Genomic DNA, 23,766 nt, shown 5'->3' on the forward strand with positions numbered 1-23,766 from the left:
CAGCACTCCTACTTCAAGCCACCAAGTGAATGTTGGATATTGGGTGCTAAATGTCTTGAACAGTAGTTGAAAAAGTACCCAATTGTCATACTTGAGTAAAAGTAAAGATATGTTAATAGAAAATGTCTCAAGTAAAAGTGAAAGTCACCCAGTAAAATACTAAGTAAACATCATTGCTAAAAAGATACTTAAGTAGCAGTGGTAAAAGTATAAATGATTTGACCTTCCATATATTAAGCAAACCAGACAGCACAATTATCTTGTATTTTTATTTAAGAAATAGCCATGGGAACACTCAGACATAATTTACAAATGAAGCATGTGTTTAGTGAGTCCGCTAGATCAGAGGCAGTAGGGATGTTCTCTTGATAAGTGTGTGAATTGGACCATTTTCCTGTCTGGCTTAGCATTCAAAATGCAAAAAGTACTTTTGGGTGCCAGGGAAACTGTATGGAGTAAAAAATATATTATTTTCTTCAAAAATGTGGCGAAGTAAAATTGAATGTTGTAAAGAAACGGAAAGAGTAAAAGTACAGATACAAAAAAAAAAAAAAAGATATAAACAGAATGTTGTGGAGTAGTTTAAATACATTTTTGTTTACACCACTGGACTTGAAAGGAACACTGGTACCCCATGTATATAGCCTTGCTATTTTTATTTTACTGCTGATCTTTAATTATTTGTTACTTTTATTTCTTATTTTTTACTTAACACATTTTTCTTACAACTAAGTTGTTGGTTAAGGGCTTCATTTCAGAATTTCACTGTAAGGTCTACACATGTAGTATTCGGCGCATGTGACAAATACAATTTGATTTGTTACACATGAAAACATGTTGTGAACCTGGTGTGACATTTTTGAAGCTGTGCCGATACCTAGTGGACATCAAGAAGACCTACACTACACACATATATATACACACACACACTTTAACCTTAAAACAGATGGGATGCTTTACATAAGTTGCTATTTTTTATTAGACACTAATATATATGTCCAATAAACAGACGTTCAAAAGTCGGAATGTAAAGCAAAAACGACTGGAAAGTTATTCAAAAGCAGCTGTAGTGAATCAAGCATCTTGGGGTTACCTGAAATAGGTAAAAGTATATATTTTAAATGTTCTCATTTATTTAATCTTTATTTAACTTGACAAGATGAACTTAACAACATCGACATAGACACAAGTTACCTGCTATATTTGGGGAAAAGGATTAACACAGAGAGAACTTGGCAAAATACAATGCATGCTTCTGTAATACGAGTAGGTATATACAGTATCATCGGTAACAATTGTGTACAAGCCACCTAGTTAATAAAATACCGGGGCTTGCGGTCATTAGTTACATTTCAACCACAGCGATTCTCCAATTGAGGGGCAACAGAGTTCACCCGCAAATGCAGGAACCCCGGAAATAATAACTAAACCAACGAACGAGAAATGGTGGAGGCTACCAGAACGAAGAGACATTTTTTCCGAATAGTGAAAAACGTAATTACATAGCTCACTCCCTACCCGGTATCTCATTCTACTGTTATACGACTCTGTATGCGTTGTTTGTTGGCAACCTTGTTATTTACGAAGTTTTTGGAACGGATTCCTGTTGGAACGTTCCACAAATTATACCCACCCAAAACAACATTTACGAGACAGAAGAAGCACCTTGAAGAAGAAGAATTGTTTTTGCTATGGACAAACATTACAAATAAACTTCGTGGTAAGTTGATGCCTATTCGGCTTCTAGTTAGGTGAATAGATCGTGCTGCGATCTGTCGTCCAACAACATCATCATATTTAAATGCCATGACCAACAAAATGTCTGATAACGCCATTTGATTTTGTCGTAGCAATAGAGTTGCCACATTTAGCCAATAAACTATTTTTCTATAACGTTGTCGGGCGATTTAGGAAGGAATATCGCCATAACTTCTAACGGCCTAAAACGTACAATTTCCCATCAAAATAATAATTATTGTGAGCTAATGTGACTCAAAGGAATGTTTATATGTTGCAAGAGAAAAAAATACGCCATTATTAAACATAAAAAACGTTAGGCTAAATTGGCAATTGTGCCGTTATGTGGCAGATGTTAAGACTACAAACCGTTATAAATGGCATATTTGCGAGATTGACTTTTCCTTTCAATAGGCATAGGCTAGACATAATGACTAAACTATTTTTTTGTGTGTATTTGTAATTCAACGTTACCATGGTTTGGTTAGCTATCTGAAAGTAGCATATAGCCCCTCTCGTTGACAACTAATTTTCAGGGTAAGTTGTTAGGCAGGTTGATTTGTTGCTAAAAGTTGCTAAATTACGTTGTGATGTCATTGCGTGATAAAGTAAAACTGCCTCATTACGTAGAATACACAATAACGTTACTCAAATTGACTGGCCATCTCGGCGAAAAATATGATTTGACATTTGTTCAGGTACAGATTCCCACTCTTTTGTGTATTTCTAACTGTACACTTTTGATTGAGACATGTTGTAAGTTCTGTTCAAGATCAAACATTCTGGCTCGTCGAAAACGTGCTGCAGCTGCAGCAGCCAACAATGATTTGCAATTTGTTGAAATTGCTGCTGGCCTGCTGCTGCCTGTGCACGAGCTGAGCGCCTGCTGCTGACGTCACTCACAATGCACTTTTGCAGCCAGGCGAGTATGTTGTGACCGAGAAAATCATTTTTGTGTCATTTAGAGGGAAAATGCTGCATTTTAGCGTTTGAGTCACTTTTCAAAAGTTGCTAAAAGTTCCAAATACATTTTAAAAGTAGCTACATTTGTTGCTAGGTGCTGTTTGAAAAAAAAAGTTGCCAGGGTAGTCTGAAAAGTTGCTAAATCTAGCAACAAAATTGCTAAATTGTTGAAACTGCATCCTTTGTGTGTCTTTCACTAAGATACCAGTTGCATTTACATAGAGATGTAGGTAATGCGTCAGTCTCATTACATTCTGTGTTTGGTATTCTAACACACCCCAACCCCCCCCCCAAAAAAAATTGAGAAAAATAAATGAAACAAAAATAATGGGGGAAAAAAATAATTATTGATTAATAAGGTCTTCTTAAGGATCGGCGTCCCGTAAATCATGCAGCGCGTTATGTCAAGATCGCCGATTTTAGAGAAACAACAAATGTCGGTACATATAACTGTCTTATGTCGACTGAAAGCTTAAATTCTTGTTAATATAACTGCACTGGCCAATTTACAGTAGCTATTACTGTGAAAAAATGCCATGATATTGTTTGAGGAGAGCTCCTAACAACTAAACACTTTTTTTTCACCACGATAGGTTTGATAAATTCACCTCTGAAGGTGAAATGTATACTTACATTTTGAAATCTCTGTTCTGTGCGACAGAGTCAGGGTATATGCAGCAGTTTGGGCCGCCTGGCTCGTTGCGAACTGTGTGAAGACTATTTCTTCCTAACAAAGACAGCCAACTTTGCCAAATGGGGGATGATTTAACAAAAGCGCATTTGCGGAAAAAAGCACAATCGTTGCACAAAATGTACCTAACCATAAACATCAATGCCTTTCTTAAAATCAATACATGTAACGGTTTTCTTGATGAGAAGGAGAGTCGGACCAAAATGCGGCGTGTCTATTGCAATCCATGTTTAATGAAGTAACACACTAAACACAAACACTACCAAAACAATAAACTTAACGAAAACCGAAAACAGCCTATACTTGTGTAACCTAACACAGAACAATGACATCAGGACACTAAGGACAATCACCCACGACCAACTCAAAGAATATGGCTGCCTAAATATGGTTCCCAATCAGAGACAACGATAAACACCTGCCTCTGATTGAGAACCACTTCAGACAGCCATAGACTTAGCTAGAACACCCCACTAGCTACAATCCCCATACATACACACCACCTACAAAAACCCATGCCACACCCTGGCCTGACCAAATAAATAAAGATAAACACAAAATACTTCGACCAGGGTGTGACAGAACCCCCCCCCTAAGGTGCGGACTCCCGAACGCACCTCAAAACAATAGGGAGGGTCCGGGTGGGCGTCTGTCCATGGTGGCGGCTCCGGCGCGGAATGTGGACCCCACTCAATCAATGTCTTAGTCCCCTCTCCTCGCGTCCCTGGATAGTCCACCCTTGCCGCCGACCATGGCCTAGTAGTCCTCACCCAGAACCCCACTGGACTGAGGAGCAGCTCGGGACTGAGGGGCAGCTCGGGACTGAGGGGCAGCTCGGGACTGAGGGGAAGCTCAGGCAGGTTGATGAATCTACCAGATCCTGGTCGACTGGCAGATCTGGGAGAGTCTGGTCGACCGGCAGATCTGGGAGAGTCTGGTCGACCGGCAGATCTGGGAGAGTCTGGTCGACCGGCAGATCTGGGAGAGTCTGGTCGACCGGCAGATCTGGGAGAGTCTGGTCGACCGGCAGATCTGGGAGAGTCTGGTCGACCGGCAGATCTGGGAGAGTCTGGTCGACCGGCAGATCTGGGAGAGTCTGGTCGACCGGCAGATCTGGGAGAGTCTGGTCGACCGGCAGATCTGGGAGAGTCTGGTCGACCGGCAGATCTGGGAGTGTCTGGTCGACCGGCAGATCAGGGAGAGTCTGGTCGACCGGCAGATCTGGGAGAGTCTGGTCGACCGGCAGATCTGGGAGAGTCTGGTCGACCGGCAGATCTGGGAGAGTCTGGTCGACCGGCAGATCTGGGAGAGTCTGGTTGACTGGCAGCTCTGGCTGCTCCATGCTGACTGGCTGCTCCATGATGACTGGCAGCTCTGGCTGCTCTATGCTGACTGGCAGCTCTGGCTGCTCCATGCTGACTGGCTGCTCCATGCTGACTGGCAGCTCTGGCTGCTCCATGCTGACTGGCGGCCCTGGCTGCTCCATGCTGACTGGCGGCCCTGGCTGCTCCATACTGACTGGCGGCCCTGGCTGCTCCATACTGACTGGCGGCCCTGGCTGCTCCATGCTAACTGGCAGCTCTGGCGGCTCCTTGCAGACTGGCAGCTCTGGCGGCTCCTTGCAGACTGGCAGCTTTGGCGGCATCCTGCAGACAGGCAGCTCTGGCGGCTCCTTGCAGACTGGCAGCTCCTTTGCAGACTGGCAGCTCTATGCAGACTGGCAGCTCCTTGCAGACTGGCAGCTCCTTGCAGACTGGCAGCTCCTTGCAGACTGGCAGCTCCATGTTGACTGGCTGCTCCATGCTGACTGGCGGCCCTGGCTGCTCCATGCTGACTGGCGGCCCTGGCTGCTCCATACTGACTGGCGGCCCTGGCTGCTCCATGCTAACTGGCAGCTCTGGCGGCTCCTTGCAGACTGGCAGCTCTGGCGGCTCCTTGCAGACTGGCAGCTTTAGCGGCATCCTGCAGACAGGCAGCTCTGGCGGCTCCTTGCAGACTGGCAGCTCCATGCAGACTGACAGCTCCTTGCAGACTGGCAGCTCCTTGCAGACTGGCCGCTCCTTGCAGACTGGCAGCTCCTTGCAGACTGGCAGCTCCTTGCAGACTGGCAGCTCCTTGCAGACTGGCAGCTCCTTGCAGACTGGCAGCTCTGGCTGCTTCATGTAGACTGACAACTCTGGCTGCTCCATGCAGACTGACAGCTCAGACTGCTCCATGCAGACTGACAGCTCCTTGCAGGCTGGCAGCTCCTTGCAGACTGGCAGCTCCTTGCAGACTGGCAGCTCCTTGCAGACTGGCAGCTCTGGCTGCTTCATGTAGACTGACAGCTCAGGTTGCTCCATGCAGACTGACAGCTCCTTGCAGACTGGCAGCTCTATGCAGACTGGCAGCTCCTTGCAGACTGGCAGCTCCTTGCAGACTGGCAGCTCCTTGCAGACTGGCAGCTCCTTGCAGACTGGCAGCTCCTTGCAGACTGGCAGCTCTGGCTGCTTCATGTAGACTGACAGCTCAGGCTGCTCCATGCAGACTGACAGCTCAGGCTGCTCCATGCAGACTGACAGCTCAGGCTGCTCCATGCAGACTGACAGCTCCTTGCAGGCTGGCAGCTCCTTGCAGACTGGCAGCTCAGGCTGCTCCATGCAGACTGGCAGTTCTGGCTGCGCTGAACAGGCGGGAGACTCCGGCAGCGCAGGAGAGGAGAGAGGCTCCGGCTGCGCTGAACAGGCGGGAGATTCCGGCAGCGCAGGAGAGCAGAAAGGCTCTGGCTGCGCTGAACAGGAGGGAGACTCCGGCAGCGCAGGAGAGGAGAGAGGCTCTGGCTGCGCTGAACAGTCGGGAGACTCCGATAGCGCAGTAGAGAAGAGAGGCTCTGGCTGCGCTGAACAGGCGGGAGACTCCGATAGCGCAATAGAGAAGAGAGGCTCTGGCTGCGCTGAACAGGCGGGAGACTCCGGCAGCGCTGTAGAGAAGGAAGGCTCTAACAGCGCTAAACAGGCGGGAGACTCCGACAGCGCTGGAGAGGAGGAGGGCTCCGACAGCGCTGGACAGGCGAGGCGCACTGTAGGCCTGATGCGTGGTGCTGGCACAGGACGTGCAAGACTAGGGATGGGCACAGGAGGCCTGATGTGTGAGACTGGAACCAACTTCACCAGCCGACTAAAACGGACCTCAGGACGAGTATGGAGCGCTAACCCAGGTGCCATCAAATCCCTGACACGTTCCGTCAGGCGAATTCTATGCAAAATGCACCAACACAGCAACTCCCTCATTTCTCTCTCCTCCAATTTCCCCATTAACTCCTTCACAGTCTCTGTTTCGCTCACCTCCAACACCGGCTCTGGTTCTGGTCTCCTCCTTGGCTCCTCACGATAAACAGGAAGAGTTGGCTCAGGTCTGGCTCCTGACTCTGCCACACTCTCCCTGAGCCCCCCCCCCCCAAGAAATTTTTGGGGGTGACTATGGGGCCTCCGTCCGCGCCGCCTTGCTTGCTTCGCAAACTCCATTCTCCTATATCCTTCCGCGCACTGCTCCATCGAATCCCAGGCGGGCTCCGGCACTCTCCCTGGGTCGGCCACCCACCTGTCGATCTCCTCCCAAGTCGTATAGTCCATACTGTACTCCTCTTTGGGCTGCGCCTGTTGTTTCTTCTCTCGCTGCACCTTTGGGCGGCTACACTCCCCTGGTTTAGCCCAGGGTCCTCTCCCGTCGAGGATTTCCTCCCATGTCCAGAAATCCTTATTGCGCATCTCCTCGCGCTGCTCCTGCCTGTTGACACGCTGCTTGGTCCCTTTGTGGTGGGTGATTCTGTAACGGTTTTCTTGATGAGAAGGAGAGTCGGACCAAAATGCGGCGTGTCTATTGCAATCCATGTTTAATGAAGTAACACACTAAACACAAACACTACCAAAACAATAAACTTAACGAAAACCGAAACAGCCTATACTTGTGTAACCTAACACAGAACAATGACATCAGGACACTAAGGACAATCACCCACGACCAACTCAAAGAATATGGCTGCCTAAATATGGTTCCCAATCAGAGACAACGATAAACACCTGCCTCTGATTGAGAACCACTTCAGACAGCCATAGACTTAGCTAGAACACCCCACTAGCTACAATCCCCATACATACACACCACCTACAAAAACCCATGCCACACCCTGGCCTGACCAAATAAATAAAGATAAACACAAAATACTTCGACCAGGGTGTGACAATACACAGAAGTATAGATTTGATAAACCTGCATATTTAGTTAAAAGAGATTCATGTTAGCAGGCAATATTAAACTAGGGAAATTGTGTCACTTCTCTTGCGTTCATTGCACGCAGAGTCAGGGTATATGCAACAGTTTGGGACGCCTGGCTCGTTGCGAACTAATTTGCCTGAATTTTACGTAATTATGACATAACATTGAAGGTTGTGTAATGTAACAGCAATATTTAGACTTATGGATGCCACCCGTTAGATAAAATACGGAAAATAAAATACGGAAAGGTTCCGTATTTCACTGAAAGAATAAACGTTTTGTTTTCTAAATGATAGTTTCCGGATTTGACCATATTAATGACCTAAGGCTCGTATTTTTGTGTGTTATTATATTATAATGAAGTCTATGATTTGATAGAGCAGTCTGACTGAGCGGTGGTAGGCAGCAGCAGGCTCGTAAGCATTCATTCAAACAGCACTTTACTGCATTTGCCAGCAGCTCTTCGCAATGCTTCAAGCACATTAGAACATCCAATAGTCAAAGGTATATAAAATACAAATGGTATAGAGAGAAATAGTCCTATAATAACTACAACCTAAAAACGTATTACCTGGGAATATTGAAGACTCATGTTAAAAGGAACCACCAGCTTTCATATGTTCTCATGGTCTGAGCAAGGAACTTAAACGTTAGCTTTTTTACATGGCACATATTGCACTTTTACTTTCTTCTCCAACACTTTGTTTTTGCATTATTTAAACCAAATTGGACATGTTTCATTATTTATTTGAGGCTAAATTGATTTTTGTAATGTGTTATATTAAGTTAAAATAAGTGTTCATTGTTCATTCAGTATTGTTGTAATTGTCATTATTACAATATATAAAAATCGTCCGATTAATCGGTATCGTCTTGTTTTGGTCCTCCAATAATCGGTATCGGCGTTGAAAAATCATAATCGGTCGACCTCTAGTCTTATGTCTATTTTCCTATGACCATATGGGTATACTTTTTTCTTTATGGAGTTATGAGTAGTGTTTCTATTTCTAGTTTGACCAGTAGTGTATAATATATATATATATATATATATATATATATATATATATATATATTTTTTTTTTACACATTACTCACATGGGAAGTTGTGTCAAAATGGGGCAGGTAACAGTCCTGGGGTTTTGGATTGAAGTTTACATGCCTGGAGTGATATGTGAAGGAGTGTATTGTTGTGTTTTTTTTTTATACAAATCTAACCAGATTAGGTCTGCTGGATTGTTGGGATTTCTCCCGATGGGTTATAGGTCTGACTTCCTGAACCTGTGGCTCTGCGGTGAAGTTGACAGTGTGATGGGGAGTATAAGCCAATTTGAAAAAATTGTTTCAATAGAATGTGTTATTGTCTTTACCATGTTATAGACATTGTTATTACGAATAATTGGTAAAAGTAATAATTTATCATATAGTCAATGCTTGTCTGGATTTCCTGAATTAAAACTGAACTGAACTAAACTGTTCTGATTTGTTCTTTCCTGAGGTTATCATGAAAGGTGACATATCTGTCTTAATGCATGAAAGAGAAAGTTGGACCGAACAGTGTGTTTACCTCAAACCCCCTCTAACCGGCTAAAGAAATGTTGTTCAATACGGCCCTGTCCGCACCACTTCTACCGAGAGACCTGAGTCCTGAGCCAGCAACCTGTGTGCCACGTCCAATCGGATCAAATCAAATGTATTTGTCACATACACATGGTTAGCAGATGTTAATGGGAGTGTAGTGAAATGCTTGTGCTTCTAGTTCCGACCATGCAGTAATATCTAACAAGTAATATAACCTAACAATTCCACAACAACAAGTGTAAAGAAATGAATACGAATATGTACATAAAAATATATAAATGAGTGATGGCCGAACAGCATAGGCAAGATGCAGTAGATGGTATAGAGTACAGTATATACATATGAGATGAGTAATGTAGGGTATGATAACATTATATAAAGTGGCATTGTTTAAAGTGGCTAGTGATACATTTAATTACATCAAGATGGCAAGATGCAGTAGATGGTATAGTGTACAGTATATACATATGAGATGAGTAATGTAGGGTATTTAAACAGTATATCAAGTGGCTAGTGATAAATTGATTAAATCAATTTCCATTATTAAAGTGGCTGGAGCTGAGTCAGTATGTTGGCAGCAGCCACTCAATGTTAGTGATGGCTGTTTAACAGTCTGATGGCCTTGAGATAGGAGCTGTTTTTCAGTCTCTCGGTCCCCGCTTTGATGCACCTGTACTGACCTCGCCTTCTAGATGATAGCGGGGTGAACAGGCAGTGGCTCGGGTTGTTGTTGTCTTTCATCTTTCTGACCTTCCTGTGACATCGGGTGGTGTAGGTGTCCTGGAGGGCAGGTAGTTTGCATCCAGTGATGCGTTGTGCAGACCTCACTACCCTCTGGAGAGCCTTACGGTTATGGGTGGAGCAGCCGACGTACCAGGCGGTGATACAGCCCGACAGGATGCTCTCGATTGTTCATCTGTAAAGATTTGTGAGTGTTTTTGGTGACAAACCGAATTTCTTCAGCCTCCTGAGGTTGAAGAGGCGCTGCTGCGCCTTCTTCATCACGCTGTCTGTGTGGGTGGACCATTTCAGTTTGTCCGTGATGTGTACACCGAGGAACTTAAAACTTTCCACCTTCTCCACCACTGTACCTTCCATGTGGATAGGGGGATGCTCCCTCTGCTGTTTCCTGAAGTCCACAATCATCTCCTTTGTTTGGTTGACGTTGAGTGTGAGGTTATTTTCCTGACACCACACTCCGAGGGCCCTCACCTCCTCCCTGTAGGCCGTTGTTGTTGTTGGTAATCAAGCCTACCGCTGTAGTGTCGTCCGCAAACTTGATGATTGAGTTGGAGGCATGCATGACCACGCAGTCGTGGGTGAACAAGGAGGGCTCAGAACGCACCCTTGTGGGGCCCCAGTGTTGAGGATCAGCGGGGTGGAGATGTTGTTACCTACCCTCACCACCTGGGGGCGGCCCGTCAGGAAGTCCAGTACCCAGTTGCACAGGGCGGGGTCGAGACCCAGGGTCTCGAGCTTGATGACGAGTTTGGAGGGTACTATGGTGTTAAATGCTGAGCTGTAGTCGATTAACAGCATTCTCACATAGGTATTAATCTTGTTTTCATTATACCAGAGAATCTTGTTTCTCATGGTCTGATGGTTTGCCTTTTAGCAAACTGCAAGCAGGTTGTTATTTGCCTTTTACTGAGGAGTGGCTTCCATCTGGCTCTCTACCATAAAGTCCTGATTGGTGGAGTGCTGCAGAGATGGTTGTCCTCTGGAAGGTACTCCTATCTCCACAGAGGAACTCTGGAGCTCTGTCAGAGTGACCATCGGGTTCTTGGTCACCTCCTTGACCAAGACCCTTCTCCCCCGATTGCTCAGTATGGTCAGTGGGCGAGATCTTGGAAGAGTCTTGGTGATTCCAAATTCCTTCCATTTAAGAACGATGGAGGCCACTGTGCTCTTGGGGACCTTCAGTGTAGCAGAAACGTTTTGGTACCCTCCCCAGATCTGTGCCATGACACAATCTTATCTTGGAGCTCTACGGACAATTCCTTTGACCTCAGGGCTTGGTTTTTGCTCTGACATGCACTGTCAACTGTGGCACCTTACATAGACAGGTGTGTGCCTTTCCCAATCCTGTTCAATCAATTGAATTTACCACAGGTGGACTCATCTCAAGGATGTTGTAGAACATGTTTCTACAGTTGTAGAACCATCTCAAGGATGATCAATGGAAACTGGATGCACCTGAGCTTATTTTTGAGTCTCATAGCAAAGGGTCTGAATACTAATGTAAAATTATTCTGTTTTTTATTTTTAATAAATTAGCAAACATATCTCAACCTGCTTTCCCTTTGTCATTATTCGGTATTGTGTGTAGATTGGGGGGATATTTATTACATTTTAGGATAAGGCTGTAACAAATGTTTTAAAAAGTGAAGGGGTCTGAATACTTAACAAATGCACTGTATGTAACTTGTTAAGCACATTTTTACTCCTGAATTTATTTAGGCTTGCCATAACAATACTTATTGACTTCAGACATTTCAGCTTTTCATTTTTAATTAATTTGTAAAATTGTCTAAATATAATTCCACTTTGACATTATGGGTTATTGTTTGTAGGCCAGTGACCAAAAAAATTTGAAATTTTATCAATTTTAAATTCAGGTGGTAACACAACAAAATGTGGAAAATGTCAAGGGTTGTGAATAATTTCTGAAGGCACTTTTATACGGTATGTTGCCCTTAGAGTTGTGCAAAGTTATTAAAATCTTAATGAAAATGATTTATCCATGTATGATATTTCATTTTTTTTGGGGGGGGGGGACATTTTCTATACTTTCTTTCACTTTCAAAATGTGGAGTAGGTTGTGTAGATCTGTAGGATAATTATTTCCCTCAAATGTTGGAAAAAAATGGAAGGCAGCAAAATGTGAAAAGTGCAAGGGGGTGTAGAGCACAACAGTTAGTTATCAACAATTGCAACAACATTACATCAGATAATGTAATGTAATATAATTCTATAATTCCATTTTTCCTAGTGACCCTTGCAATGAGAAGAGCAAAGCATGTCACGGAAGCTGTTCTATGCTGTGTGATTCTACTCGTCATCCAAAGGAGTTCAGAAAGTAGGTTTCCAATTTATGTCATAAAATCTCATACTATTGAGCTCAAGTTTTTTATTTTTGACACAGGGCAGGCAATAACACACCAAACACACACCCATCATTCTAGACCTTGTCCTTTTAGGAAACAACAAGGCACACACATCAGCTCAGTATGTTCACTATGTTTTGAGACGTGATGAACATGCACAAGCATCTGGAATGTCTTGAATATCTTACTCTTGAATAACGGTATGAACAGAGTCAATGTTTTTAGCTTATTATTTGAATACTATATTCACTACGTAGCTTCAGCCTGGACTGGGCACAGATCTGAATATGCTTTGGCCATCTCTGACTATGGCTGCGGTCCAATACGTTTTTGCAATAGTCGCACACAAATGTCTGCATCAATAGGAGATCATATTTCACAAGCACAGCTATATAGAAACAATTCTTATTTGTGTATGTTTAGGTACCATTTCTGTAAATTATTATAGATTTTTTTTAGTTTAAGCATCTATTCTACGGGTACATTTTTGAATGTTTTTTGAGCCTATGTTTTCTCAAGGTATACGGGTGATTGGAGGAAGCAGGACTGTGGTACAGGGAGAGGACGTGGACTTATCCTGCAGACTGCTAGAGACAGATGAGGAGCTTGAACAGATAACATGGCAGAAAAGGACTCTGGAAGAACCAGAGAACCATAATTTCTTGCTTATTTATCCCAGTGGGGTTACTGACTTTATTTCATCGAATGGATTGGAAAATAGAGTCCAGTTTTTTGGGAACCCGGCAGAAAACATTGGTTCTATTCGAATAACTGCTGCCAGACTGTTGGATGAAGGCACCTTCACATGCGTCTTCAGTGTTTTCCCAAGTGGAGTATACAGTATAGAGATACCTCTTACTGTGCTAGGTAAGAACACTTCCTTCTTTGCCTCACTGTTTCTACTTTTGACATTGTAGAAAGAGTGTGAAATATCAATACCAGAAAGTGGGTAGGGGTTCATTATTAAAGTGAAGTAAGAGCAGAGACCTCATCTACACATTTCTGTTATTTGTTTTTTTTAACCAATATCCTCTTACTTACCACCGACGTTGTAACGAGAGCACATCAACTCTCAATATACTCAGTGGTCAGTTTATTAGGTACATCCATCTAGTACCTGGTCGAACCCCCCTTTGCCTCCAAAACAGCCTGAAGTCTTCGGGGAATGGAAACGTTTCTCAATTGGTATCAAGGGACCTAATGTGTGCCAGCAAAAAATGCCCCACACCATTACACCAGCCTGTACCGTTGAAACCAGGCAGGATGGAGCCTGCTGCTTACACCAAATTCTGACTCTGCCATCAGCATGATGCAACAGGAACCGGGATTCGTCAGACCAGGTGATGTTTTTCCACTCCTCAATTGTCAAGTGTTGGTGATCGCGTGGCCGCTGTCACACACTTTGTAATCGGGTGTGGTCGTCTGCTACAGTACCCCATCCGTTACGAGGACCGATGAGTGGTGCGTGCACACCGTTGTACTGCGCCGTTATTTGCCTGTTTGTGGCCCGCCTGTTAGCTTGTAGGATTCTTGCCATTCTCCTTCGACCTCTCATCAACGAGCTGTTTTCTCCCACTGGACTGCTATGGGCTGGATGTTTTTTGTTGGTCGCACCATTCTCGGTAAACCCTAGACACCGTCTTGCGTGACAAGCCCAGGAGGCCAGAAGTTTCTGAGATATTGGAACCGGCGTTCCTGGCACCGCCGATCATACCACCCTCAAAGTTGCTTAGGTCACTCGTTTTGCCCATTCTAACGTTCAATCGAACAGTGACTGAATGCCTCGACGCCTGTCTGCCTGCGTTTATATAGCAAGCCATGGCCACGTTAACTTAATCTTAGGAGCAAACCATTTTTGCTTGACTGTCAGTCACTTTGGATAAAAGTGTCTACTAAACAGCATATATTAATATACCATTTTCAGATGTAAGTAGTATTTCTTCAAAAGTCTTAAGTTCAAAACTGTAAGGTGATGACACTTGTAATGCTCCCTATCTTATGTTCAGAACCTTTTTATTTATTTTTATTGAACACAACTGTTACCCCCGAGTCATTCATGCAAAATCTTAAGTTTTCTAAGAAATACCATGGGAATATTTTGTTTTGTCACCAATACAACAGATAATGATAGGCTCACTGCAAAAGATACAAGATACACATTACAAAACTGTTATTTTTGAAGTGCCGAATAGTAGATAGTAAATATAATATTCAATACAGTATTTGACTAACCTGTCATCCAAAACCGAATTTGCATACCAATTTCTTTCTATCACTTTGGTGCAATTTTCAGGTATAAACTATTAGCAAAAAAATCCAAACAGATCATCAAAATGGCTTATGTTGCAAAAGTCTATTTTTAATTGACAAACAAATACACAAAATGATTTGTTCACTGCACCAAATCACTCTTTCACTTAGAATACATTTTCAAGTATAAGTATCTGCTTTCACAATGCAATATTCACTTACTTTTGAAATGACTTGACATTTAACTATGACTGAATCCATCAGTTCAAAACTGATACCTACTGAATCAAAATTGTAGAAAGGTCCGTTTAGGTATAGAATTGCTGAATACAGTAGAATTCTATACTTTTAGATAAAATCCTATTTTATTTGACACAGTCTACACCTGTTGGTTACGAAGTAACAGTGAAATGCTTACTTCCGGGCCCTTCCCAACAATACAGAGAAAAATAAAATTGATAAATAATAGAAAAGTGGTAAGATGTAATAATGATAAATGCACAATGAGTAACAATAACTTGGCTATATTCACGGGGCCCCAGTACCGAGTTGATGTGCAGGAGTATGAGGTCATTGAGACCGATATGTACATATAAAGTGCATTTGGAAAGTATTCAGACCCCTTTAATTTTCCACATTTTGTTAAGTTACAGCCTTATTCTAAAATGGATTCAATAGTTTTTTTCCCCCTCATCAATTTACACACAACTGAAATTTCACATTTACATAAGTATTAAGACCTTTTACTCCCGAGTGGCGCAGCGGTCTAAGGCACTGCATCTCAGTGCAGGAGGCGACACCACAGTCCCTGGTTCGATTCCAGGCTGAATCCCATCCCATAGGGCGGCGCACAATTGTGCCAGCATCGTCTCCTTCCTGAGCGGTATGATGGCTGCGTGGTCCCATGGTGTGTATACTTGCATACTATTGTTTGTACAGATGAACGTGGTACCTTGGAAATTGCTCCCAAGGATGAACCAGACTTGTGGAGGTCTACAAAAAAAATTCTGCGGTCTTGGCTAATTTATTTTGATTTTCTCATAATGTCAAGCAAAGAGGCACTGAGTTTGAAGGTAGGCCTTGAAATCAATTGACTCAAATGATGTCAATAAGCCTATCAGAAGCTAACCAGAATAGAAAGAGGAGTGGGAGGCCCCGGTGCAGAACTGAGCAAGAGGATAAGTAAATTAGAACCCCAGCATCCCAGAGTCGCCTCTTCACTGTTGACGTTTGGACTGGTGTTTTATGGGTACTATTTAATGAAGCTTCCTGTTGAGGACTTGTGAGGCGTCTGTTCCTCAAACTAGACACTCTAATGTACTTGTCCTCTTGCAGTAAATGTGTAGATACTAATGATGCTTATTGCAACATGAGCGTTTGAATACGTTTCACGTGACTGGCTGTGTGTTTGTTTTTTCACTGAAATGTACAACTAGTTCATATTTTCTGTTCTCTATTTGTTTGTTTGCTGGTCATAGTACCTCCAGTGATGAGTGTTACAGTCGATGTCCCTCCTGTCATTGGAGAGAATGAGGTTGTCTTGACATCCTGTTTGGCTGCTGGTGCCAAGCCACAGGCAGAAGTGAGGTGGAACACGGATGCATTCGGCAGTTTGGTGAGGACTGTAACCAACTCCACCCAGCACGCCAACGGCACCACCACGGTTGTCAGCCACCTGCTCGGGGTGCCAACCAGAGCAGCCAATCAGCAGCAGGTTCAGTGTGTGGTCAACCAGTCTGCCCTGGCAACAGAGAGGACCCTGGCCTACACAATCAACATCAACTGTAAGTATGAACTCTGCCTTCACTGGCTGTGGGCCTAGTAGCACCTCTAACGTGTGGGTGTGGGTGGTAGGCCTCTACTCTACCCATGGAGCCTGTTCTGTGGCTTCTGCCCTGACACATTTGACAGGAGGTTAGGAAGTGCAACTCAGTTTCTACTTCTTTTTGTGGGCAGTGTCTTCTCTTGAGAGCCAGGTCTGCCTACGGCTGCCTTTTTCAATAGCAAGGCTATGCTCACTGAGTCTGTACATAGTCAAGGCTTTCGCTAATTTGGGGTCAGTCACAGGGGTCAGGTATTCTGTCACTGTGTACTTCTTGTTTAGGGCCAAATAGTATTCTAGTTTGCTCTGTTATTTTGTTAGTTCTTTCCAATGTGTCAAGTAGTTTTCTTTTAGTTTTCTCATGATTTAATTGTGTTGCTTTCTTGGGGCTCTGTGGGGTCTGTTTGTGTTTGTGAACCGAGCCCCATGACCAGCTAGCTTAGGGGATTCTTCTCCAGCTTCATCTCTCTGTAGGTGATTGCTTTGTTATGGAAGGTTTGGGAATTGCTTCCTTTTAGGTAGTTGTAGAATTGAACGGCTTTTCTGGATTTAGATATTTAGCGGATATCGGCCTAATTCTGCTGTACATGCATTATTTGGTGTTTTATGTTGTACACTGAGGATATTTTTGCAGGATTCTGCATGCAGATTCTCAATTTGGTGTTTGTCCCATTTTGTGAATTCTTGGTTGGTGAGCGGACCACAGATCTCACAACCATGAAGGGCAATGGGTTCTACAACTGATTCAAGTATTTTTAGCCAGTTCCTAATTGGGATGTCGAATTTTATGTTCCTTTTAATGGCATAGATGGCCCTTCTTGCCTTGTCTCTCAGATCGTTCACAGCTTTGTGGAAGTTACTTGTGGCGGTAATGTTTAAGCCGAGGTATGTATAGTTTTTTAGGTGTGTGTATAGATTGTGTATAGATTGTGGTGTCTGTATTTGTGGTCCTGGCAACTGGAACATTATTTTTGTCTTACTGAGATTCACTGTCAGGGCCCAGGTCTGACAGAATCTGTGCAGAACATATAGGTGATGCTCTAGGCCATCCTTGGTTGTGGACAAAAGCACCAGATCATCAGTAGACATTTAACTTCAGATTCTAGTAGGGTGAGCCCGGGTGCTGCAGACTGTTCTAGTGTCCTCACCAATTCCTTGATATACACAGTGCATTCGGAAAGTATTCAGACCCTGTTACTTTTTCCACATTTTGTTACGTTACAGCCTTATTCTAAAATGTATACATTTTTCCCCTAATCAATCTATACACAATACCCCATAATGAAAAAGGAAAAACAGGTTTTTAGAAATGTTTGCAAATTTACAAAAATAATTAAATATCACATTTACTTAAGTATTCAGATCCTTTACTCAGTACTTTCTTGAAGTACCTTTGGTATTGATTACAGCTGTTAAGTATTCTTGCATATGATCATACAACCTTGGGACACGTGTATTTTGGAGTTCTCCCATTCTTCTCTGCAGACCCTCTCAAGCTGTCAGGTTGGATGGGGAAGAGTCACTGCACAGCTATTTTCAGGTGTCTCCAGAGATGTTAGATCGGGTTCAAGTCCGGGCTCTGGCTTGGCCACTCAAGGACATTCAGAGACTTGTCCCAAAGCCACTCCTGCGTTGTTTTGGCTGTTTTCTTAGGGTCGTTGTCCTGTAGGAAGGTGAACCTTCGCCCCAATCTGAGGTCCCGAGCGCTCTGGAGCAGGTTTTCATCAAGGATCCCTCTACTTTGCTCCCTTCATCTTTCCCCCGATCCTGACTAGTCATCCCCCCATCATAATGCTGCCACCACCATGCTTAACCATAGGGATGGTGCCAGGTTCCTCCAGACGTGATGCTTGACATTCAGGCCAAATAGTTCAATCTTGGTTTCATCAGACCAGAGAATCTTGTTTCTCATGGTCTGAGAGTCCTTTAGGTGTCTTTTGGAAAACTCCAAGTGGGCTGTCATGTGCCTTTCACTGATGAGTGGCTTCTGTTTTGCCACTCTACCATAAAGGCCTGATTGGTGGAGTGCTGATGGTTGTCCTTCTGGAAGGTTCTAACATCTCCACAGAGGAACTCTAGAGCTCTGTAAGAGTGTCCTCCCTGACCAAGGCCCTTCTCCCCCAATTGCTCAGTTTGGCTGGGTGGCCAGCTCTACGAAGAGTCTTGGTGGTTTCAAATTCCTTCTATTTAAGAGTGATGGAGACCACTGTGTTCTTGCAGACCTTCAATACAGCAGGCATTTTCTTTGCCCCTCCCCAGATCTGTGCCTCGACACGGTCCTGTCTCGGAGCTCTACGGATAATTCCTTCGACCTCATGGCTTGGTTTTTGCTCTGACTTGCACTGTCAACTGTGGGACCATATGTAGACAGGTATGTGCCTTAACAAATCATGTCCAATCAATTGGATTTACCACGGGTGGACTCCAATCAAGTTGTAGAAACATCTTAAGGATGATCAATGGAACAAGGATGCTCCTGAGCTCAATTTTTTCGAGTCTCATAGCAAAGGGTCTGAATACTTATGTACAGTTGAAATTGGAAGTTTACAACATCATTTGAGTCATTTGGAGGTGTACCTGTGGATGTATTTCAAGGCCTACCTTCAAACTCAGTGCCTCTTTGCTTGACATCATGGGAAAATCAAAAGAAATCTTCCAAGACCTCAGAAAAATAATTGTAGACCTCCACAAGTCTGGTTCATCCTTGGGAGCAATTTCCAAATGCCTGAAGGTACCACGTTCATCTGTACAAACAATAGTACGCAAGTATAAACACCATTGGACCACGCAGCCGTCATACCGCTCAGGAAGGAGACGTGTTCTGTCTCCTAGAGATGAACGTACTTTGGTGAGGAAAGTGCAAATCAATCCCAGAACAACAGCAAAGGACCTTGTGAAGATGCTGGAGGAAACAGGTACAAAAGTATCTATATCCACAGTAAAACGAGTCCTATATTGACATAACCTGAAAGGCCGCTTAGCAAGGAAGAAGCCACTGCTCCAAAACCGCCATTAAAAAGCCAGACTACGGTTTGCAACTGCACACGGGGCTAAAGATAAGATGGCCATAATGACCATCGTAATGTTGGTAAGATAAAGGGGGATGCTTGCAAGCCGAAGAACACCATCCCAACCATGAAGCACATGGGTGGCTGCATCATGTTGTGGGGGGGCTTTGCTGCAGGAGGGACTGGTGCACTGCACACAATAGATGGCATCATGAGGGAGAAGTTAAACAATTTAAAGGCAATGCTACCAAATACTAATTGAGTGTATGTAAACGTCTGACCCATTGGGAATGTGTTGAAAGAAATATTTCTCTCTACTATTATTCTGACATTTCACATTCTTAAAATAATGTGGTGATCCTAATTGACCTAAGACAGGGAATTTTTACTAGGATTAAATGTCAGGAATTGTGAAAAACTGAGTTTAAATGTATTTGTCTAAGGTGTATGTAAACTTTCAACTGTAAATAAGGCATCCCTGTCTCACCCCACGTCCCTGTGGAAAGAAATGTGTGTGTTGCCAATTTTAAATGCACACTTGTTTGTGCACACTTGTTTGTGTACATGGGTTTTGTAATGTTGTATGTTTTTTCCCCCAACACCACTTTCCATCCACTCATGCCTCTCTCTCTCCCTCTCCATAGATCCACCTCAGACAGTGAACATTACTCTTAGTGAGGCCTCCCCAGCCACAGTTTTCCTATGTGTAGCAGACAGCAACCCAAAAGCCTTCTACACCTGGACCAGGTAGCCTATGCTTTTACACACCTACAGTGCCTTTAGAAGGTATTCAGAAGCCTTGAACTATTCCACATCTTGTTGTTACAGCATGAATTCAAAATGGATTAAATTGATTTATGTTCTTCTGCACACAATACCCCATAATGATAAAGTGAAAACATGTATTTAGTAATTTTTGCACATTTATTGAAAATGAAATGCATAAATATCTTATTGAAGTTTTTCCACCCCTTAGTCAGTACATGTTAGAATCACCTCGGCAGTAATTAAAGCTGTGAGTCTTTCTGGGTTAAGTATCTAAGAGCTTTTCACACCTGGATCTTGCAGCATTTGCCCATTATTGTTTATAAATTGTTTAAGCTCAAATTGGTTATTTATCATTGCTAGACAACTATTTTCACATTCTGGCCATAGATTTTCAAGTAGATTTAAGTCAAAACTTTAACTTGGCTTGTCTTCTTGGTAAGTAACTCTAGTGTAGATTTGCCTTGTGTTTGAGGTAATTGTGCTGCTGAAAGATTAATTAATCTCCCAATGTTTGGTAGAAAGCAGACTGAACCAGGTTTTTACCTCTATGATTTAGCCTGTGCTTAGCTCCATTCGGTTTCTTTTTTATCCAGTCCTTAACGATTGCAAGCATACTCATAACATGATGCAGCCACAACTCTGCTTAAAAATACGGAGAGTGGTACTCAGTAATGTGTTGGATGTTTGGGGCAAATCCAATAACACTTTGTATACAGGACAACAAGTGAATTGCTTTGCCACATTTTTTTAGGTATTACTTTAGTGTCTTATTGCAAACAGGATGCATGTTTTGGAATATTTGTATTCTGTATAGACTTCCTTCTTTTCACTCTGTCAATTAGGTTTGTATTGTGGAGTAACTACAATGTTGTTGATCCATCCATCCATCTCCTATCACAGACATTAAGCTATGTAACTGTTGTAAAGTCCCCATTGTCCTTATGATGAAATCCCTGAGCGGTTTCCTCACTCTCCGGCAACAAAGTTAGGAAGGACACCTGTATCTTTAAAAAAATATATTAATAAATGGTGGGGGGGGGGTAGATCAGCTTTAATATTGAAGTTAAATTGAAGCTTCCATCAATATAATTGTCTAAATAATTTTCAATCCCCCATATATATAGATTTGTGTATGTGTATATACATATATACTGTACATACAGTGTCAGTCAAAAGTTTGGACACATACTCATTCCAGGGTTTTTCCTTATTTTTACTATGTTCTGCATTGTCGAATAATAGTAAAGACATCAAAACTATGAAAAAACACATATGGAGTTGTGTAGTAACCAAAGAAGTGTTAAACAAATCAAAATATATTTTAGATTTGAGGTTCTTCAAAGTAGCCACCCTTTGCCTTGGTGACAGCTTTGCACACTCTTGCAATCCAATGTTTATTTTTTCATTTCATGCTGTTGGTGGTAAGTGCATTTGATTTAGTGGCCCTAGCGTTGAGAAGCCAGTGTTCCCATTTTGAACTATTTCATATGTTTGAAGGTAAAACTCTGCCTACCAAGCAAGTCCAGAGAGCAAATCAAGTGCACCTATAGGCGTACCGCTGACCATTCAGATCACCGTGTCTGCACTTTTCTCACGCCTTAGACTGTAAAAAGAAGCCTCGAACGCACAGCAAAATTGATAATGTGAGATTTGAAAACTTTTAAACCCATGACTAGAGAGACACTCAACGAATACCGCAAGGAGCTGCTGTTTTTGAGTATGGACATATTAAAGTTGTTATTCATTGACCCCGACATATACATTCCTTATACATGTAAAGTAATCAATAAGTTTTAGTATGATAACATGAATAAGTATATTTCAAGCTAGAATACAACAGTCCCTCTTTTTTGAACAGTAGCTCCATACTAGAATGTGATTTGATGCTGGTTTTGCAGATGACCAGTATATGCTGGTACACTGCTGACCAGTATTGAAAACACAACCAAGGCTGGTCACCAGTAAAAAGACTACCAAGGCTGGTGATGCGCCAAATGCAATCTTCGCTCTCTCTCTCTCATCTTCTATCCTATCATCTCTCCCTTCTGCTAAATCATTCTCCCTAATGTCCCCTGATTCTGCCTATTCGACCCTACTCTCTTCCCAATCCGCATCCTATTGACTCACACTGTCTCCTTTCCTCCCGCCTGGCTCGGCCCTCCACTCCTGCTCCGTGGCTGAGTGACTCATTGTGAGCTTACAGAACAGGGCTGTTGGCAGCTGTGCGAAAATGGAAAGAAAACTACATTTCCATGGGACCGATCATCCTTTCACTCCCTCCTCTCTACCTTTTCGCTGCTTAACCTTTTTGGGATAGGGGGCAGCATTTTAACTTTTGGATGAATAGCGTGCCCAGAGTGAACTGCCTCCTACTCTGTCCCAGATGCTTATATATGCATGTTATAATTAGTATTGGATAGAAAACACTCTGAAGTTTCTAAAACTGTTTGAATGATGTCTGTGAATATAACAGAACTCATATGGCAGGCGAAAACCTGAGAAAAATCCAACCAGGAAGTGGGACATCTAAGGTTTGTAGTTTTTCAAAGCTTGGCTTACCGAATACACATTGCGATATGGATAAAGTTGCATGTAGTACACGCTGAAACGGTTGCCAGATGTACTGTTTTTCTTCCAACACATTGGTGCGTCTATCTTCCGGGTTAAGTGGGCATTGTTAAGAAGCAGTGCGGCTTGGTTGGGTTGTGTTTCGGAGGACGTACGGCTCTCGACCTTCGCCTCTCCCGAGTCCGTATGGGAGAGTTGCAGCGATGAGACAAGACTGTAACTACCAATTGGATATCATGAAATTGGGGAGAAAAGGGATAAAAATATATATATATATAATAAAAGGAGAGAAAAAAAGGAAAAGGAAAATAAAGGATTCCATACTGGTCACTAAACAAAAACTGCTCTTCTCTGTGTCAAGGAGGCTTTCCGCACTGCCAAAGCTGACTCTCTCCTCTGTTCTCATCCTCATTGATCTTTCGACTGCCTTTGACACCCTCTTAGGGCTGGGTTACTATAGGGCTCTGCATACATTTGGATTGCATCTTACCTGGCTGGCCGCTTCTACCAGGTGGCGTAGAAGCACCACATACTCTCACTACTAGTATCCCCCAGGGCTCGGTTCTAAGCCCTCTTCTCTCTATACACCAAATCACTTGTCTCCGTCATATCCTAACATGGTCTCTCCTGTCATTGCTATGCGGATGACATGACACATACTTTTCCCCTTCCCCTTCTGACACCCAGGTGGCAACACGCATTTGGCAGATATCTCAGCTTGGAATTTCGTCCCACCCCAACCATACTACTCCATTCTTCCACATCTGTTCTTTTGGCCCTCCCACCCCTACATGAGGGCAGCTCCCGTTCATCCCAGTCCAAGCTCTTCTCTGTCATGGCACCCCAGTGATGGAACCAGCTTCCCTCTGAAGCCCATCTTCCAAAAACATCTGAAGCCCTACCTCTTCAAAAAGTATTCTAAATAATCCCACAGCACCCCCACCCCACCTCCCATTTCTTCCAAAAAATGTGTTTGGTGAACTAACACTTGCACTTGACTTTCTTTTCCCCCTATCATGA

At 43.3% G+C, this 23,766-nt stretch overlaps 1 protein-coding gene across 21 annotated transcripts in view; it reads left to right on the plus strand.

Moving 5' to 3' along the window:
- The first annotated feature begins 264 nt into the window (after positions 1-264).
- The window catches only part of LOC110501624 (nectin-3), a 33,153-nt gene continuing 9,651 nt past the window's right edge, over positions 265-23,766 (plus strand). For 6 of the 21 annotated variants that reach the window (XM_090215815.1, XM_090215814.1, XM_036958978.2 and 3 more), the window contains exons 1-5: positions 265-1,720; positions 12,216-12,302; positions 12,850-13,197; positions 16,059-16,364; positions 20,055-20,157. In XM_090215815.1, coding sequence (XP_090071941.1) covers positions 1,552-1,720; positions 12,216-12,302; positions 12,850-13,197; positions 16,059-16,364; positions 20,055-20,157 — 1,013 coding nt within the window. In that variant the 5' untranslated portion in view covers positions 265-1,551. Of the gene's footprint in view, positions 1,721-8,863; positions 9,336-12,215; positions 12,303-12,849; positions 13,671-16,058; positions 16,365-20,054; positions 20,158-23,766 lie in introns of all 21 variants that reach the window. The other 15 variants (XM_090215816.1, XM_090215827.1, XM_090215825.1 and 12 more) reach the window with 13 other exon arrangements.

The sequence above is a fragment of the Oncorhynchus mykiss genome, chromosome 22 (genome assembly GCF_057628025.1).
Source record: "Oncorhynchus mykiss isolate SJ-2025 chromosome 22, ASM5762802v1, whole genome shotgun sequence".
NCBI classification, from domain to species: domain Eukaryota; kingdom Metazoa; phylum Chordata; class Actinopteri; order Salmoniformes; family Salmonidae; genus Oncorhynchus; species Oncorhynchus mykiss.